The 20,851-nt window shown below is 38.0% G+C and overlaps 1 protein-coding gene across 2 annotated transcripts in view; it reads left to right on the forward strand.

The window, feature by feature from the left end:
* The window catches only part of Atad2b (ATPase family AAA domain containing 2B), a 127,342-nt gene that overhangs the window by 29,014 nt on the left and 77,477 nt on the right, over positions 1–20,851 (forward strand). For both annotated transcript variants that reach the window (XM_021644967.2, XM_021644968.2), the window contains exons 7-12: positions 216–332; positions 8,026–8,101; positions 12,392–12,490; positions 16,346–16,457; positions 19,124–19,239; positions 19,683–19,857. In XM_021644967.2, the coding sequence (XP_021500642.1) occupies positions 216–332; positions 8,026–8,101; positions 12,392–12,490; positions 16,346–16,457; positions 19,124–19,239; positions 19,683–19,857 (695 nt within the window). The remainder of the gene's footprint in view (positions 1–215; positions 333–8,025; positions 8,102–12,391; positions 12,491–16,345; positions 16,458–19,123; positions 19,240–19,682; positions 19,858–20,851) is intronic.

Raw genomic sequence — 20,851 nt, forward strand, 5'->3', positions numbered from 1 at the left:
AGAATTGTATTGATTATTTGTAGGAAGAACTGTTTTTGGTTTTATATTTACCTAGGTTTGGTTTTGGTTATATTAGTTTATGCTGTATCATAAATTGCTAACATCTTAAGATGTCACTGTGTCAAAAGAATAATAGAGAAAAATAAACACTTATTTGAGAATGGGACCATACCTGTGGATTAAAGTGTTTCTCTCTTTTCAAATATGGAATCTAGAATCTCAAGAGGAGGATGGAGATATAGAAGTTGAAGAGGCAGAAGGAGAAGAAAATGATAGACCATATAATTTGAGACAACGAAAAACAGTGGATCGATACCAAGCACCACCAATAGGTAATGGCTCTACTCCTTTGTTTCCCATAACTGAGTAGCTTGTAACTCTCATGAAAAAAGAGCATTTTCAGGTGTCAGTGGTGTGGTCCTGTCGTCTGTTGTTTAGGAGGCTGAAGTTAAAAGATCACTTGAGCCCAGGTTTTCATCTTTGACAACCTTCCTTTTTCAAAAAAGAAAACAACAACAAAAACAAACAAAACAGTGCTGAATTTAAAATAATGGAACCTCTTATGTCCTGTGCATCTTTCTCTGCATAATTCTGTGAACATATACCGCTGATAGTTAAGGTGCATGCTGACAGCATTGGGTCATGTATAGCATTCTATCTTGTCCTTCAGCTTCCTCTCACTCATTCCTTTGGCTACTACTTTTTACTTTCTATGTGTAGATATGCTTGTATGTTATATTCTTTGTTTTAATTTTGTTGTTAGGAATGAAACTTAGAGTTTTGTGCATGATGGGCGAGTGCTTTGGCATTGAGTCAGCCTCTATTTGAGAAGTTTTACCTACCCTTTTCACTTAATTACAATGTTCTCAAGAATCTTTTTTACATAGAATATATATATAGTGGCCAGGCAGGGTAGTGCAAGCCTTTAATCCCAGCACTCAGGAGGCAGAAGCAAGTACATCTCTGTACATTTAAAGCTAGCCTGGTCTCCATAGACAGTTCTGGGGCAGCCAGGGTTTTGTAGACCCTGTTTTTTTTTTTTTTTTTTTTCTTTTTAAAAGACCCTGTTTTTTTTGTTTTTGTTTTTGTTTTTGTTTTTGTTTTTGTTTTTTAAGAGTGTATGGGTGTTTTGCCTGCAAGTGTGTCTGTCCATACATGTATGTGTGTGTATCTTGTATATGCCTGATGCTCACAAAGGCCAGTAGAGAATATTAGGTCGTTGTGAGCCACCATGTGGTTATTGGGACTCAAACTTGGGTCTTCTAGAAGAGCAGCTGTTGCTTTTAACCACTGAACCACCTATTCAGCCCCTTTACTTAGAATTTTATATTCTAAAATAGTGTTTATCTGGTAGAGGTGTGCTAACTCTAGAAGCTGTTCAAGTATTCAGACAACCGTCTATTCCTGTCAGAATTCATTGTTTCAGATAGCTCTGTCACTGGTAAGAGACCTGTGTTATGGCAGAAAAGAGGTTGGGAATCATTATTCTAATGTTTTGTTTTTTCTTTTTTTGAATATTTAACTGAAGTAAAGTCCAAAGCATATATTTGTAGTTTATAGTTCGGCAAGTTTTTCAATATGTACATGTCTGTGAGGCTCTCACCATAATCAAGATAACGGACATACTCATCCGTGCCCAGCTCCCAGATTTTCTCATTCCTGTGTGTATTCCACTGTCAGTCATTTATGGCTCCCTGTATTAGTCTAATTATTTTCTTTCACTTTAAGCTTTATATGTTTTCTGTTTTATACAAAAAAATTTGTAAGTGTTTGCTTGTTTTTGTTTTAATTTTTTGAAATAGTCTCATCCTTAGCCTAAGCTGATCTGGAATTTACTATATAGCTTAGGGTGGCTTCAGAATTGTGGTAATCTTCCTCGCCCAGTCCCCCACGTGGTACATTTACACTCAGTTTTGAAATACTAAAACACTACATTTTGCCTTCTCTTTTATTCAGCAAAATTATTTTAATTACTGTAGTTATTATAAACCCAGGTGTGGTGGTATGACATCTTTAATATCAGTACTCCCAATTTGGAGCAGAAGAAGGATCTAGATTTTGAGGCCAGTAGGACTACATAAGAGCCTGAGACTGTTTCAAAAAGCCAAGGACAGACAGGCAGATGCTAAAACGTATGGTGGGTAGATTTTACAATTAGGTATGTATATTTAATTTTGTAAGAAATTACTCATCTTGCAAAGTGGTTGTCATATTATCATTAAGACTTTATGTTCCTAAACCAGGGCTACATAGAGATATCCAATTTTTTTTTTTTTTTTACAGCCTAAAGGCTTTACTTAATTTATTCACAAGTTGAAACCAGCGTCTGTGTCTTCTACAAGGATTTCTTTTTTTTTAAAGTTATATATTATATAATTAATTACACTTTATTATTTATTTATATTTTTATAAATTACAGTTTATTCACTTTGTATTTCCACTGTGCCCCCTCCCTCAACCCCTCCCAATCTCACCCTCCCTTTCTCATCTCCTCCCACGCCCCTCTCCAAGTCCACTGATAGGGGAGGTCCTACCCTCCTTCCACCTGATTCTAGCCAATCAGGTCTTATCAGGACTGGCTGCAGTGTCTTCCCCTGTGGCCTGATAAGGCCTGGTAAGGCTGCTCTCCCCTCAGGTGAGCCAGCCACTGAGTTCATGTTCCCATTAGTAGGGAACCCACTTGGAGACTGAGCTGTCATGGGCTACATCTGTGTATGGGGTTTTACAGGTTCTAGGTTATCTCCATATACCTATGGATACTTGATTTTTGACAAAGAAGCCAAAACCATACAATGGAAAAAAGATAGCATCTTCAACAAATGGTGCTCATCTAACTGCATGTCTGCATGTAGAACAATACAAATAGATCCATATTTATCACCCTGCACAAAACTAAAGGCCTCAACATAAAACCAGACACACTAAACCTGTTAGAAGAAAAAGTGGGGAAGAGCCTAGAACTCATTGACACAGGAGACAACTTCCTGAACAGAATGCCAACAGCACAGGCTTTAAGATCAACAATCAATAAATGGGACTCATGAAACTGAAAAGCTTCTATAAATCAAAGGACACTGTCGTCAGAACAAAATGACAGCCTACAGACTGGGATTTATGCTTGTAGCATAATTCTCGGTGACACATGACTTCAATTCCAGCACTGGGAGGTAGAGGCAGCCTGGTATACATACTAAGTTCTAGGCCAGCCTAGGATACACAGTGAGACCCTGTCTCAAAAAAATAAAAAGTTTATGCTTCAGAGCTGGTGAGATGGCTCATTGGTGAAGACCTTTGCTGCCTAACAACCTGAGTTTGATCACAGAACTCACATAAAGGTGGACGGAGAAAACTGACTAGAGTTATCCTCTCACTACTCCCCTGATAATAACTTAATTTTAAAAATTAATAGAAAGTGTATGTTTCATGTACCCACCAATGCTGATTGTGTGTGTGTGTGGTGGTGGTGGTGGTAGTGGTGCAGGGGATTGAATTTAGGGCTTTATGCATTCCCTCTAAGTGTTCTAGCACCAAGCTAGATTCCTGTTCTCCCTATTTCTCCCCCATAACCCCGCAAGGTCTTACTTAGCAAGGTCTCACTAAATTGCAAGACTGGCCTTGGATTCATAACCCTCCTGCCTCCTAAGTAGCTGGGATTGTGGGCAATACCCAGCTATAATATGTATGTTGTAGTTTTAGTTTGTGTCTCTCTAGTGAGGTTGAACATTTTTTCATGTTTACTTGCCAGTGGCAAATCTTTGTGTGTGTGTGTGCGCGCGCATGCGTGCGCGCTTGTGTGTGTGTTCATGTATGTGTGTTTTTGTCAGCATCAGTGTCTTCATCAATCACTGTATTAATTGTTGTTGTGATAAGCACCAAGACTAAAGGCAGCTAAAGGAAGAAAGAATTTACTTGGGCTGAGAGTTCCAGAGTTGCAGTCAATAATGGGGGAGACATGGTGGCAGTGGCTGGAAGCTGAGAGATCACATCTTAAATCACATGGTGATGGCAGAAAGTGAGCTGGAAGTGAGGTGAGGCGAGAAACCCTCAAAGCTCATGTGTATTGATTTATTTTCCTATCAAGGCTCCACTTCCTAAAGGTTTCATAACCCCTCCAAATAGCACTACCAGCTGGTCTTCAAATATCTTGAGCCTATGATCTCCATTTTCATTTCACTCCCTGGTCTCATAGGCCCATGGGATAATAATGCAAAATGCATTTATTCTAACTTTAAGACTCTTAGCTGTGATCCCATGTAAAATAAACAATTTACATACTTCTAATGCATAATAGAACAGAATATACCTTCCCATTCTAAAAGATAGAAGTGGGGATATTGTGAGGAAATACTGGACCAATGCAAGATAGAAACCCAGCAGGATAAATGCCAGATCCTGTAGCTCCATGTCTCATATCTGTTACTTTAGTTTTTAAAGGGCTTAGATGCCTCTGCCCCTCCAGCTTGGCTCTCTGCAGCTTTCTCTTGGTCTGGCTCTATCCCCTCTATGCAACTCTCTCCAGCCATGTCTCATGGCTCTAGCATCTCCAACATCTTGGTGGTCTCCACCATAATCCAGGCTTTACTTTTACAGCTTTACATAATAGCTTCTTAGGATCTTTTTCTGACAATGTCTTCAGCATTACCGCATGTTGCTTGGTCTCAGTGGCTTTCTGAAACTGTGGAGGAAGAATTTACAATACTCTCACTCTTGTTATTACTTAATGCCTCCAAAGCTTGTACCATTTGTATTACACTGCTAAGTTTTGCTTTGATCTTGGGGTAGAATCTTAACCCCCTCAACCACATTATTCATAACTTTCCTATATTCATATAGTTGCTTTCTAGGAGTAAGCAATCCCTTGGGTTTTTTTCCTGTCAGAAATTGGAAGCAAGGCTGCTATCTTAGTTATTTATCTATTGCTGTTAAAAAGCACTGTGACCAGGCAACTTATAAAAGTTTAATTGAGGGTCAGAATTAGATGACAAAGTTATTGCATGGTAGCAAGAGGCTGGAGCAACAACCAAGCACTTACATCTTGATCCACAAGCAGGAGGCAGAGAAAGCATATTGGGGATTGGTGGGACACCTTTTTTTTTAAATTTGTTTGCCAGTGTTCACTTTATTAACTCTTTCTAGAGTTAATAGATATTTAGATGTGAATCTAAATATCTCATGAATTTCTTACAAGAGCAGTGAATGGCATTGGGTTTTAGAGAAACAATATACTACATGGTCTTTAGTACCATTTTTAGATAGTACAGAATATAGCCAAAATCATCAATATCACTGTGCTTATTTGTTCTTTATTAGTTGTAACTAATAAGATTTACTTGTAGAAGGACTGTGGCTTGAAAATATCACATGAAGTACTTAGATATGAGACACAAAACAAATGCTATGCAATATTAATTTTATTTTCTTTGGCCAAAAAATAATCTTGAGAATTAAAACTATAGGATGAATGTTCATACATGTAGTTGAGGAGAAATACAGTTGTTAGTAGTTAGAGAGTTCTTGTTTACTTTTTAAAATCCCCTACACAGTGTAAAATTATTTTCAAATAATATTCAATGACCAAACATACATCTTTTTTTAATTTTTTTTAATATTAGTTACAGTTTATTAACTTTGTATCCCAGCTGTATCCCACTCCCTCATTCTTTCCCAATCCTACCCTCCCTCCCTCATCTCCTCCCTGACCCTTTCCAAGTCCACTGATAGGAAGGACCTCCTCCCCTTTCATCTGACCCTGGTTTATCAGGTATCTTCTGGACTTGCTGCAATGGTGGGACACTTTTGAAACCTTATACCTACCTCCAGTGATGTACCTCCTTCTAACATGAAAAGGGTTCTTGGTAGGTTTGGCTGTCCTGGAACTCACTCTGTAGACCAGGCTGGTCTTTAAATCACAGAGATCTATCTGCTTCTGCCTCTTGAATGCTGGAATTAAAGGCAAGTGAAACTACTGCCCTGCCCAAAGCCTTATCTCTTAATCTTTCCCAAATTCTTACCAACTGGGAACCAAGTATTCAAATCCCTGAGACTTACTTAAACTACCACAGATGGATAGCATCTTGTCCTCAAGGGACTGTTCCCATTGTTCCAGTACAGCTCAGGCCTCTTCTTAATGGTGCCGTTCTTCACAATGGCAGGTTCTCTTTGAGCATATGACTGGGATGTAATATTAAGCTTCCTGTGCTCTTTTTCTTTCCAAACTGTATTTTGGGTTTCTTCCTATTCTACTTGCTTGTTTGTTTTTATTACAGATCTATATCAAGTTATCAGTAATTATCATGACACTGACTCAAAACTATGCTGTCTTGAAATTTTCTCCACCACAGAAATTTAATTTATTACTTTTAAGATTAAACGTCAGAAAAGTTCTTAGAACATGAGCAGAAGGCAGCGAGATTCTTTACAAAATATTACATAAATGACTTCTAGCCCAGTTGCTGGGAATATCCCCTCTGAAACCTCTTGAGCCAGGGCTCTACAGTTTGCATCGTTGTCAGCATACTGACAACACCAGTGTTTTCTAGACTCCAACTAGAGCGGCCCATTAAGCTTTGCTTATATTATTTAGCCAACTTTCTAGCCCAGAGCCCTACAGCCTTCTCCAACCCTTCAAAAACCAAAATGCTCAGGTTCTTCATAGCAACAACCCCATTTTTTCTTTGTACCAACTTCTGTATTAGTTACTTTTCTGTTGCTGTGATAAAATACTATGACCAAAGGCAGCTTACGAGTTTATTTGTGCTTATGTGGTTTATTCTAGAGGGATAGGCTTGATAGCAGGCAGCTGAGGGTCCACTGGACAGCTAGTCTAGCAGAACCAGAGCTATTCAATGAGAACATCTGTATTAATATATACAGTGAAAGAGAATAACGCTCAAATGTTCAGTGTCAGCTTCTGTCATTCATGGCAGAGTACACCTGCACACATGTGTATGTAAGCCTACGACACACATGAATGTACTCAAAGTCCATGGCTGCTAAGGTTCATCCCTAAAATCCATGACTAAGGTCTTGCCATCACTATGAGTTATTAATGCCAGGGTCCTATAGCTGGCTGGTAGTGTTGTAATTTGAGCCTTGAGTCCATCTTGTAGTTCTTGGGATGGATTTCTAGAGTAAGTCCACATGTAGTAGCCAGCCTGAAGATGCTGCCTAATAGAGTTTTACTGTGCATGGGATTAAGTCAAAGTCCTGTGCTTCCTTTCCTTCTGTCTCTTTCCTCCAAGTGGACGGTGCTTGGAAATGGGGAAGGTGTGAGGCAGGCAATGTAAACTTTTTCTTCCTACCTTTTCTAATGCATCTTTTTTATATTATGCTGTAACCAAGTACTAACCTGGTCTCTTAGCTCTTGTGAAGGTATTTTCATACATGACGATTTGTTCACATTTATGTTTTTGTGGAGTGCCTGAGCCCACTGGTAGAGTCCAACAGTTTCTGAGAGGGGTGTGAGGGTTGAAAGAAAATTTCAAAATAACACACTACACACGGGATCAGTTCGAGGACTGCCAGTAGAAACTGTCACACCTGGTTTATTCCACAATTCCTTTTTATAGTCAGTGCAGAGCACCTTGATAAAATGAAGAGATTCATTGAGAAGTTAAACTTGTTTACCTCGACTACTTGTCTGTGTGATTCTCACACAAACAAAAGGAGGTGAACTTAGCAAAACATCCTGCCTATACCTGTCTCCAGGTGAAGGCCAGGGTGAAAAGAAGCAGCTCTTCACAGCAGAGGATTATTACTGAGGGATACTATTATGCTTTTTTTGTTCCTTACTACAAATTGGTAAAAATGGATTATAATTTTGGAAATATTAACATCTATTTAGAATGTTTATTTAAAGCAAAATAGTACCAACACAAAATGTTGGTCTTTGTTATGTTTCCAGACAAGGGTGTAGAACTTAAAGATATATGACTAGCTTCTCATAGAAAGTTAAGAGACAACTTTTGCTCCTTTAGTACACAGACTTACTTATTATAGTTATTTATATTTTTCTTTTTCTTTTAGTACCAGCTCATCAAAAAAAGAGGGAAAACACACTGTTTGATATTCACAGGTCTCCAGCAAGAAGAAGCCATATCAGGTAAGTTGTGCTTGATTTGAAAGAAGAAAATAGTTTGCATCTGTTAATGAGAAAACAAGAGACTTAATTGCTTCCCACTCTTTCTTCCTGGCTTTCCTCTGTCGTTTTTCTCATTAGTGACTAACAGTTATCATCCTATACATGACTTGTTTTGGTTTACAGTTTATTTTTTTAATTTAATTTTTAAATTAATTCTAACTTTCTAATCCTGAAGCAATACAGTTTCTGATCTCTTAAGAGTTGAATGGAGAACGGCCCATGATGTCCTTCCTTGAGACACTGACTAGTTTTATTTTTCTTTGTGCAGCCCTGGCTGTCCTATACTTAATTTGTAGACCAGGCATGTCTTGAACTCACAGCTATCCACCTGCTCTGCCTCCCAGAGTGCTGGGCTTAAAGGCATGTGCTGGCTGACTAGTTTTTATTTTTTCCCCCCTGAGAAAACTAGTCTTGTCTTGTTGCCCATGCTTGCCTGAAGCCTCTAACTCAAGTGATTCTTCTGCCTCTGCTTCGTAGTAGCTGGGAATACAGAAAACTCATGCCAACCACACCAGGGTACCAGGTGTTTCACACTTTCCCTTGTATCAAAGCAAAGCAAAGCAGAAGTTTAGAAATTTAGAAATGTATCATTTTATTTTTACTTATAAATTTTTAGAGACAATTTCTTGCTGTATTGCTGTGGCTTTTAATTTGAATTTATGGTGATTATTTTTCTTTTCCTTCCGTAGTGCCTGTTTAGAGATCAGAATATATATATGTGTGTGTGTATATATATATATGTGTGTGTGTGTGTGTGTATACATAAAATATACATATATATTTATATATATACATAAAATTTGTTTGTTTTAATGGGATGGGCATTGGATGTAGGAGAAAACAAGTAACAGGACAGGAGCCTACCACAGAGGGCCTCTGAAAGACTCTACCTAGCAGTGTATCAAAGCAGATACTGAGACTTATAACCAAACCTTCGGCATAGTGCAGGGAATCATATGACAGAAGGGGGAGTTAATATAACCTGGAGAGGACAGGAGCTCCACAAGGACCAAATATATCTGGTCTTATATGAGACTGCTTCTCCAACCAAGGACCATGTGTGGATATAACCTAGAACCTCTGCTCAGATGTAATCCATGGTAGCTCAATATCCAAGTGGGTACCCTAGTAAGGGAAACAGGGACTATTTCTGACATGAACTCTTTGACCTCCCCACCCCCCAAGGGAGGAGCAGCCTTGCTAGGCCACAGAGGAGGACTTTGCAGCCAGTCCTGAAGATACCTAGTAAACTAGGGTCAGATGGAAGGGGAGGAGGTCCCCTATCAGTGGACTTAGAAAGGGGCAGGGAGTTGATGAGGGAGGGTGGGTTTGGGAGGCAATGAGGGAGTAGGATACAGCGGGGATACAAAATTAATGTAATTCAAAAATAAAAAAATTAAAGAAAATTTTTGTTGTTGTTGTTTTTTGATACAGAGTTTCTCTGTGTAGTCTTGGCTGTCCTGGATTTGCTTTGTAGACCTGGCTGGCCTCAAACACAGAGACATGCATCCTCCTGCCTTTGTCTCCCTGAGTGTTAGGATTACAGGCATGTGCCACCACAGCTGGCTTAGGTTGGATTATTATACAGTCTTTTTTGTTTAATTTTTTCTTTTCTCTTTTTAAATTTATTTATTTATTTTTTATTAATTACAGTTTATTCACTTTGTATGCCAACTGTAGGCACCTCCCTTGTCTACTCCCAGCCCTGCCCTCCCTCCTTTTTCTCCACCCCTGCCCTTCCCTCAGTCCACTGATAGGGGAGGTCTTCCTCCCCTTCTATCTGATCCTAGTCTATCAGGTCTCATCAGGACTAAAGGCATTGTCTTCCTCTGTGGCCTTTTAAGGCTGCCCCCCCCTCAGAGGGAAGTGATCAAAGAACACTTGAGTTCATGTCAGAGAGAGTCCCTGTTCCCATTACTAGGGAACTCACTTGGACACTGAAATGCCATGGGCTACGTCTGTGCAGGGGTTCTAGGTTACCTCCATGCATGGTCCTTAATTGGAGTATCAGTCTCAGAAAAGACCTCTGGGCCCAGAATTATTTTATTTTATTATCTGTCTGTCTATCTATCTATCTATCTATCTATCTATCTATCTATCTATCTATCTATCTATCTATCTTTTGGCTCTTCTTGTGGAGCTCCTGTTCCATCCAGGTCTTGATGTTTTTTTTAAACAACATAATCTGGATAGTAATACTCTATTTGTTAAATCACTGGTAAGGATTTTCTCTTTGTCTAGATTGTTTTTTCACTTTGGTAATTTTTTTTTCTTTGCGATTTAGAAGCTTATTTATTTATTTAAAACAGGATCTTACTATAGAGCCCAGGCTGTCTTAGAACTCAATCCTCTCTGTTCCCTATGTGCTGGGATTACTAGGCATATGCTATTGTATCCAGCCAGAAGGGTTTTTTTTTTAAGACTTTATTTATTTATTTATTTATTTATTATGTATACACCAGATCTTATTATGCACCAGAACTCATTAGAGATGGCTGTGAGCCACTATGTGGTTGCTGGGAATTGAACTCAGGACCTTCGGAAGAGCAGTCAGTTCTCTTAACCTCTGAGCCATCTCTCCAGCCCGAAGCCAGAAGGTTTTAAATCTGATTCAGTTTCATTTTTCAGTTCATGTTATTATTTCTTGAGCTGTTGGAATCTTAATTTAGAAAGTCATCTCTGTGCCTGTGTCTTAAAGTATACAATTTAAAAGAATGAAGAATTTAATTTGGTTATGATAAATTCTGTCAGGACTTGTTGAAGGGATGTAGTGTTGTAAACTTTTAAAATTATTATAGTTTCTAGACTACATGTATAGTTGTGTAATAACTTTTTCTTTTGGGTTTTGAGACAAGGTCTCTCTATGTAGTCCTGGCTGTCCTGGAGCTAGAAGACCAGGCTGGCCCAAACTCAAAGAAATCTGCCTACCTCTGCCTTCCAAATGCTGGGTTAAAGATGTGTGCCACCATGCCTGGCCCATTATATAATAATGTAACACTATTATTTCTTCTTGGGAATGATTTTAGTTTGTTTTATTTTGTTATTTTGGGTAATTATTATTTTATTATCATATTCGTGGCTATCTTACCTCATGTGTGCCTGTGTACCACTTAATACTGGTGCCTTTGGAGGCCAGAAGAGGGCATTGGATCCTAGACTGGAGTTACAGACACGGTGTATTACCACTTGATTACTGGGACCTGACCCTGGGGCCTTTGTAAGAGCAGCCAGTTTTCTTTCTTTCTTTCTTTCTTTCTTTCTTTCTTTCTTTCTTTCTTTCTTTCTTTCTTTCTTTCTTTCTTTCTCTCTTTCTCTCTTTCTCTCTTTCTCTCTTTCTTTCTCTCTCTTTCCCTCTCTCTCTTTCTCTTTCTTTTTCTTTTTAAACTTATTTTGAGATGGGATCTCATTATGTTGTCCTAGCTTGTCTCTTGGGTTCAAGAGACCCTTTTTACCTTATGCTCTTCCCAAATACCTTGGACTGTAAATGTATATCATTATGCCTGGCCAAGTATTTTCTTTTTCATTAAAAACATTTCATGCGTTTCTTAAGACTTCAAAGAGGGTAGAAGATTCTTTAATGGGAAGTTAAAACTTTTATTTTTCTGTAAACAAGTATATTTACTTTTTAAAATTTTTGAACTATTTCTGATAATTTGGGAAAGGAAGAATAATAAAGAAAACAACAAATGTTTTGCTTTTTTATTTTGATACTTATACTAGTTGCAGATATTCTAAATTTGAATGTAAGTTTGTTGCTTGACTACCTTCTAAATTACCATATTTGAAAAATTGAAGGTATTCTGTTCTCTTGTTTCTCTCTTCTTTGTGGGGCTTAACCTTCATTTTTTGTTAGATGTAGACTGCATGAAGACAATGATCTGAGTAAACATTTGCTGAGTGAATAAATGGATTTTTCTTCTGCGCTAATTGTAGATATAATAATGTGAGCTGGGCTGTGGTGGTGCACGCATTTAATCCCAGCACTCGGGAGGCAGGCAGATCTCTGTGGGTTCAAGGACAGATTGAGTTCCAGGACAGCCAGGGCTACACAGAAACCCTGTCTGAAAAAACGAAACAAAACAAAACAAAAAACTGTTGCTGGCTAGGTCTTAGCATAGTGGTGGAGGAGGTACTCTGTATATGGAAGGCTTTGGGGCTAAGAGCACCATCACCAAAGCAAGAAAGACACAGAAGACAGAAGTTAGAAAGCTATTGGACACTACAATTACTTTACTATTTCCTTTCCAATAGGAGGAAGAAGCATGCCATTCATAGTAGCGATACAACTTCTTCTGATGAAGAACGCTTTGAAAGAAGGAAATCAAAAAGTATGGCAAGAGCAAGAAACAGGTTAGTAAATTTTTTAGTGATACTTGTATGGTAGAAGAGAAAAATAGCTTTTTCTTCTTTTTTAAAAGACATGTTTCTCATCTATAGTGGTATTTTGTTAATGCCAATATTTTAAATATTTTAAATTTGCGTGTGGGTGTGCACAAGTGTCTATTTACTTGATCAACAATTTTTGGAGTTCCTTTTCTCCTTCTGACATGTGTTCCTGGTATTGAACTCAGGCCATCCAGCTTGGTGACAGTGCCTTTACTTTTTGAGCTGTCTTGCTAGCCCTTGTTTATTTACTTCTATTTATATGTGTGTTTGCTTGCATGTGTTAATGTGTACCATGTGCTTATCTAGTGCCTACTTAGGCCAGGAATGGGCATTACATCCCTGGAACTGGAGTTACAGCTGGTCATGAGCTGCCATGTGGGTGTTGGGAACTGAAACTGGGTCTTCTGTAAGAGCATCCAGGGCTTTTAACCACTGAGGTATTTCATCAGACTCAGTATTTTAAATATTTTTTTGACTTGAGCTAGTGCTACTTTATAATTCTTACAGTGGGACTCTAACCTTGCGATAGGTCCTTTAACTTACTTATTCTGTAAGTACTAAAGTCAATTAATACTGAACAGGAAAGGATGGAGAGGTAAGGACATCAGGCCAGGCTGTGTGGTGGTGCCATCTTTCCCTCTGTATTTCCTTTCAACCCACATACATTTCTTAAGGCTGATTTTTCATAATTACCATGAGTGTAACATTCAGAGAAGGGTGCTGTTTCTAATGTAGATATCTTAGTAGCCTTTTTGAATTTTTATTTATTTATTTTAAAACAGGGTTCTCTTACATTGCCTAGGCTGGCTTTGAACCAACTGTCTTACCTCAAGCCTACCAAATGCTTGAGATCTCAAGTGCTTACCAACTAACATAAGAGTTTTGGCCTTTTTTTTTTTTTTAGAATAATTGACTGATTAATATATAGCTTGCTAAAACTGTAGCAAGAGTCAGAGAATTACATTTAAAAGTTGAATAAATTTTTCTTTCTCTTTCTTTTTTGTTTTTTTCATGATGGTGTTTCTCTATATAACCTGGCTTCTCTGTAGACCAGGATGGCCTTGAACTCAGAAATCTATCTGCCTCTGCCTCCTGAATGCTGGAATTAAAGGCATACACTACCGTACCCCACTAAATTTTCTATTTTACATTTACAGTGATAAAGGTAATTTTGTTTAGTGATTTGATATTTAGCAAGTCCTTATATGATTTGTCCGCATACAGTCTATTGTATAAATACCACATTTTTAGTTAACTATTTTCAGGTTTATGTTGGTATAAATTATGTACTAAAAATAGGAATCTTAGTCTGTTCAATTATGTGAGACAGGGTCTTCCAGTGCCTCCCAGGCTAGACTCAGGGCTCCAGAGATCCTCTTCTTGGCTTCTTGAGTAGCTCAGCCTCAAACGTATACCACTGTAATAATTTAAAATCTAAGTGTTTAAATACAATTATTTAAAGCCTGGTCTTCTATTCTGAGAGGGAGGTGGAAGGGAGAGAGATTGTACACAAATATACATAATAATATGGTTCTGAGATCAAACACAGAGACTTACAGATGTGAGTAGGTAACACTGTATTTTAGCTGTGTTTTTTGTTTTTGTTTTTTTCGAGACAGGGTAATTTCTTTGTGTAGCCTTGGCTGTCCTAAAACTCACTTTGTAGACCAGATTAGCCTTGAACTCAGAGATCCACTTGCCTCTGCCTTTAGTGCTAGGATTAAAGGCATACACTATCACTGCTCAATGGCAATATGTTTTTAAAGATAAATTAGGATTCAAAAATGTCAGTGAAGTTGGAGATATTATAGAAACTACCCACTTTTTAGGCTATGCCATATTGTGATTTTTTACCTGTATAAAGTCATATTCTTGTGCTATAATGACACACCGGAGGCTAGGTAATTTGTAGAGAATAGGGTTTTATTTAACGTGTAGTTTTAGAGGCTGAGTAGACACAATATGGTGCTAGATCTGGCAATAGGCCACTGCCTCCATCACATAAAAGCAGGTGTCTTTGTGGCAGGAGCACATGGAAGAGAGGCTATCACATGTGAAGTAGGCCATGGGAGACTGAGACTGGATACTGACTAAGGTTTCATGTGAGACTGTGAGGCAGTCTTTTCTTGTAGTGTGTTCCCAGTAGTCAAAGGCCCCCTGGCTGGGCTTCACCTATACTCTCGCTCTCTTTCTCTTTGAGACAGGTTTCTCTGTGTAGACCTGGCTGTCCTGGACTCACTTAGTAGACCAGGCTGGCCTCATAGAGCTACCCTGCCTCTGCCTCCTGAGCGCTGGGATTAAAGGCATGATCCACGCCTGGCTTCAGTTTCATCTACTAAAGGCCTTGCTACTCATGTCACTACACTGAGGACTGAGCTTCCAGCATTTCGATGTTAAGATCTTTGAGAAAATAGATTAATTCTCATGTTTATTATATCTGGTGAATAACTGATTTTGGTCACTTGAAAAGTATGTAGGAAGAGTAGTTTAAAACATGAAACCTTGGATTTTTTTTTATATTATGATAAAGCAGAAAGGTGAAAAAACATGTTAAAGATTTTTAAAATTTTTAATTTTTAAACTTTTTATTGATTCTTTGTGAGTTTCACATCATGTACCCAGTCCCACTCCTCTTCTTGTCCTCTCATATCAGCCCTTCACCCTTGAAACCTCCTTCCTAAAATAAAAAAAAAAAAAACACATACACACAAACAAAATAGCAAAACAAAGCATAGAAAACAGTATACCCCTCTGTCCACACATCTTCACTTACAAATGTTCATTGCAGTGAGTCATTAGTCTAGTTAGAAGTCTCTGGCTTCTGTGACACCCCTAATATTGGATCCTCACTGGGATTCCTCCTGTGTCATGGAGATCCTACAGCTTTGGATCAGCAGGACTAGCCCTTTCATGCACTCCAGTAGTTCACAGATGATATAGATATTGGAGTAGGCCAACTCAAAGCCCTGGGACTGGGCCTGGGTAGTAGCTAAGCTAGTCAGCTATTTAGCTCTCTCTTATCCTCACCACCAGAGGGAGTTCTCCAGCCCTGCTTTTGCTAGGCTACCCAATGCAGCCATCTGCAGGAGGCACGGTCAGCTTTCCAGCTCTCACATCCTTGGGGCCAGCTCACCCACACCCACACCTCTGGAGCCAGCTCCGCTGTGCTGCCCAGTCCAGGCATGGGGCCCATTCTTTCTAGTGCTGCAGGCAACAAAGGGCTATACCAGCTTTCCCCCTCTCACCCGTACCTTTGCTATCAGGCAAGCCCCACTGTGTTGCCCAGGTGAAGTGCAAGGCCCTCTTTCCTGGGTGCTACAGTCAGTGAGGGACAGGGATAGCTCTCCCACTTTTATGACCTCAGGACCAGTTTTCCCGAATATTGTAGGTGGTGAGATGAGGAGGACATTACCCATGCATTCATGCTGTCTCATGGCAGATGATGGTGGGGCCAGCGCTCCCTCGTTCTTGCCCTCAGAGCTAGCTCATCCACACCCTCGCCACCATACCCAAATCTATTGTGCTGCCCTGGTGAGGTGCAGGGCCCATGTTAAACATTTTTAACTTATTTTGACATTAAAATGTGAAGGATTAAAAAAAATGAAACATTTAATTATTGATTTTGTGTTTGTATGTCATCATGTACATATCTGAAGGTCAGAGGACAACTTGTGGGAACTCATTTTTGCCTTCTACCATGTAGGTTCCAGGGATCCAATTAAGGTCTTCAGGTTGGTGATAAGAGCCTTTATTTACCCACTGAGCCATCTTAAATGTGAAGGTTTTAATGCTTTAATCTTCATGTCTTATATATTTCAGATGTTTGCCTATGAACTTCAGAGCAGAAGATTTAGCTAGTGGCATTCTCCGAGAACGGGTGAAAGTGGGTGCGAGTTTGGCTGATGTTGATCCTATGAACATTGATAAATCAGTAAGTTTGTAAATGTTTTCCTGGAGTAGCTTTTTGTTTTGTTTTTAAGGTTTTTTTTTTCTTATTTTTAAATGACATATGAAAAAGTAGAAACTCGGGGCTGCAGAGATGGCTCAGTGGTTAAGAGCGCTGCCTGTTCTTCCTAAAGGATCTGGGTTCAATTCCCAGCACCCACATGGCAGTTCACAACTGTCTGTAATGCCAATTTCAAGGGATCTGACACCTTCGCATTAAATACACATAAAATAAAAATTAAAAAAAAAAAAAGTAGAAACTTAGATATAACCAGTGTTTTGGATCCTCAGAACCTTGAACACTTGTGCCACTTAGTCCATTCTTTTCCTGTTTTTATTAGAATATATAGCAGATGCCAGGCCTTTAATTCAGCACTTGGGGGCAGAGGCAGGTGGATCTCTGAGTTTGAGGCCAGCCTGGTCTACAAAGCGAGTTTCAGGTCAGCCAGGGCTACATAAAGAAAACCTGTCTCTAAGAAGAACCAAAAAACAAACAAACAAACCAAAAAAAAGAAAAAAAACCCTAGCAGGTAGGAAATAAAGCTGAGAGGGTGTTACAACTCCACATACCACAGGAGCAATGGCGGTTGTTGAAAAGTACCTGTTTTTATAATCACGTGTGTCTTTTATGTGCTTTACTCTGGCTGCGATGTCATTAATGAGTTTTAAGGGCAGCAAGGTTGGTATTACAGGGGCTGGTTGGGTATTATTTGTAATTGCAGCAAAATAAGTGGGTTTGAGAGAATTAAGGAATTCAAAGATGATGGAATTTAGTGAATTGGTTGCTTTTGGAGAATGACAGAAACAAAGTGAATATATTGTGTGAGTATATTGTGAGTATATCTGTTTCTGACTTAAGTAAATAGGTAGATAATAAATGGTATTGGTGTTCTGTTATCTGAAGTAGAGTATACAAAGAGGAATAAGATGGCAAGAGGGTTTAATTGACTGTGTACATTATAGGTTCTGTGCCTTACCCTAAGGAGAAGTTACTTGAAAGCAATTGATTGGTTTGGTATAAGGTATATCTGGGTAGAAATTTAGGTGTCATCAATATAAACACTGTTGAAGTTGCTGTGGACAGTGAATGACTGTACCCCAAGGAAGAGGTGTGGTGTGGGAAGACCACAGCTTACGGTCACAATGTCTCATATTGGAGTAATTTAAAATGTTACTACATACCCAAGGATTTATCTGTGTTTTTACGAGTCTCTGTGTCTCTATACAGTGTAATTTAACTGATTCTTCTACGTGATTTAAAAGAAGTTATCAAAGTAGACTTGTATATTTAATTGAATTATCTCCAAATCAAAGTCATAGAGTAAAATATTTGTTTTATTAATTAGGACAGATTAAAGGAAATTTTAGATTTTAGAAAATCCCTAGAAAACAGAACAATTTCTTGAGGGCCTTATCATCTTTTTAGATTTGGTTTATCAGTACTTTACTCTTAATGTCTATTTATTAATGTCAGATGTCTAATTTGATAACATATGTAAGAAAATATATAGCTGCTTTTGGAGTGTTTCTGTTTTTGACCTGCATCTATTTTTATAGTTTATTTTTCTGTCATAATAAATATCTATGAAACATTTCCAAGTTCCATGGTAGAATGAGAAGTAGGAAAAGGGCTCCTTAGGTCCAGTAGGCAATACCTGTTAACATTCTTTAAATTTTTCTTTTGTTGTTTTTTTCTATATACTTTCTGTACAAAGTCTTTTAGTTGGTGTAACTGCTATGAGTTAGAGGAACAGTTTCTATTGCTTCTGGAATGCTATATCAGTGCTTTTCTATTTCTTCATTATTCTTACCTATGAAGAAATAGTACTTTTTTTTTTCTTAGAGGAATTAAATACTAAAGAGCATGTTTTTGTCTGATTATGTTGTGTTTTAGAGAGCCACTGTGGTAGCTAAGGTTTTCTTGCTCTGTCCACAAATTAAGTTTGTCTTAGGATTGGGGGTGACAATATCGCCTCAGCTGAAGATGCAAAAGATATGTGAGATATTGAAAGGCATTTGAAGTGTTAGTGAATAAATGAAGACTTGTTAGTGGTTTAGGTTGGTCATAGGTCTTATTCCTGAGTTACTTGATTATTGAAAAATAGCTTTATTTGCCTCAGTTGAATTTTACCTCTGAATTTATTTATCTACACTTATTTGTATATAGTGAAAGTTTATTTGTATGTATGCTCAAAAACTTCTGAATGGCATGGGGTTGGGGAGAGAGGTTAGTGGTGCACACTTTAATCATAGTACTGGGGAGGAAGAGGCAGGTGGATCTCCGAGTACAAGGCTAGCCTCGTCTACAGAAATGAGTTTCAGGACAACCAGAACTACACAGTGAAACCCTGTCTTGAAAAAAGAAAAAAACCAAAAACCAAAACAAAACTTCTGAAGGAATCTGTTTATGAATCATAGAACTTATAAATTAAAAAAAAAATTATAGAGCTGGGCTGGGTGTGGTTGTTAATGCCTTTAATCCTAGCACTTGGGAGGCAGAGGTAAACATATCTCTTAATTCAAGGTCAGCTTGGTCTACACAGTGAGTTCAAGGCCAGGCAGGGCTACATATTAAGTCTGTAACTCAAAAACAGACAAAATTATAGAACCTGTAAAATCACTTTATATTAAACTTTCCCTTCTTTCCTCAAGGTGCGGTTTGATAGCATAGGTGGATTGAGCCATCATATACATGCTTTGAAGGAGATGGTAGTTTTTCCACTTTTATATCCAGAAATTTTTGAAAAATTTAAAATTCAGCCTCCAAGGTATGTTATATCTTAGATGTTTATTATTGTACTATTATTTTTAAATGATTGAATATCAGTTAATTTGTCTTTAATTATAAAAGCCTCATATATATGTATTTGACATGTTTTAACAATGACAATTAGAAGTTATTATTTAGTGTTTAAAGGCTTGTTTTTCGTTTTGGAGCTTAGGAGTCATTCAGGTACAAGATGAGATTCTTTAGGGAGATGTGAAATTTCAGGTCTTTCAGAATTGGTCTATATTTTTAACCATTTTTTGATTGCAGGAGTTTGGTCCTTTGAGGACTCAGCAAAGTAAAACTTTTGCAGATACACTAGAAAAAGCTTTATCAGTTCTTAATTACCATATAGTAATCTAAAATTATATGTGGGAGAGGAATATCTTAACTTGCTAATCATTGGTGATAACATGTTTTTCTTTTGATTTCTTTTTCTTTTAGGGGCTGTTTGTTTTATGGTCCTCCTGGCACAGGTAAAACCTTGGTTGCCAGAGCATTAGCTAATGAATGCAGTCAAGGAGACAAAAAGGTGGCATTTTTCATGCGAAAAGGAGCAGACTGCTTGAGCAAGTGGGTCGGGGAGTCGGAAAGGCAGCTTAGGCTTCTCTTTGATCAGGTAAGAAAACCAGCTAATTCAAGGGCATTTTTAAAAAAAGAATATTGTATTTTGTCTGCACATACAGTTATGAGGAGACGTATATTCTAATTAGTATGTTAAGTTTAAGATCAAAGGCATACTTATCCTGCTATTTGTGGGAAATTGGTTTTAGCAGTCCCTAAGATTCCAAAATCTATAGATGTTCAGGTCTAGTATGTAAAATAATAAAAGATTTAAATGTAGCTTATGTTATCTTTTCATATGCTTAACATCATCCTTACATTTCTTATATCCCATATAATATATATACTATATAAATCGTTTGGCAGGCATATTTAACCTTTTGACATTGTAAGAACATGTTGTTTTCTGTATTAAGTTCACACTCCAGAACCATACAGTTGAATTAAAAACAAAAAACAAAAAACAAAAAAACATACACAAAATATCTCAAAATGTTTAAGTAAATTTATGATATTGTGCTGGGGTGTATTCATACATATGTGGCACATGGGTCATAGGTTGGACACATCTGTTACTTTAGGAAACAGGGACAAGGAAAAGATCTTTGTGTTTGGTACAGATACAGTTGTCTTTTTTCTTTTTAAACTTTTTTTTATCTGCAGTTGGTCAAAACATGCCTGAATTGTATAGGACTTGTGAACATTGGAAGTTGCTTACATCTAACTCCACTTTCTAGTACATTTGAATATTTATGATTATCCATAAGTACCATGTTAGGTACATTGGAATCCTGTGATGTAAAATAATCTTAGATTACAATCTTATTGAGGAAATGATAGACATAAAATGTTAAGTATTTGTGGGGAAAATCTCATAAAGCGGTATGTTATTATCATAGTTGTATAGTAGATGCTTTTCTATCAGTGTAGTAAAATACCTGGGACAGTTAGCTCATGAGGAGAAGGAGTATGTCCGGTCTCATATTTGAGGCTTGTAGTCCTGTTGATTGGTTGCTTGGGTTCATCCTGTGGTACGATGGTGCACGATG

Source organism: Meriones unguiculatus, chromosome 1, assembly GCF_030254825.1.
Source record: "Meriones unguiculatus strain TT.TT164.6M chromosome 1, Bangor_MerUng_6.1, whole genome shotgun sequence".
NCBI lineage: Eukaryota > Metazoa > Chordata > Mammalia > Rodentia > Muridae > Meriones > Meriones unguiculatus.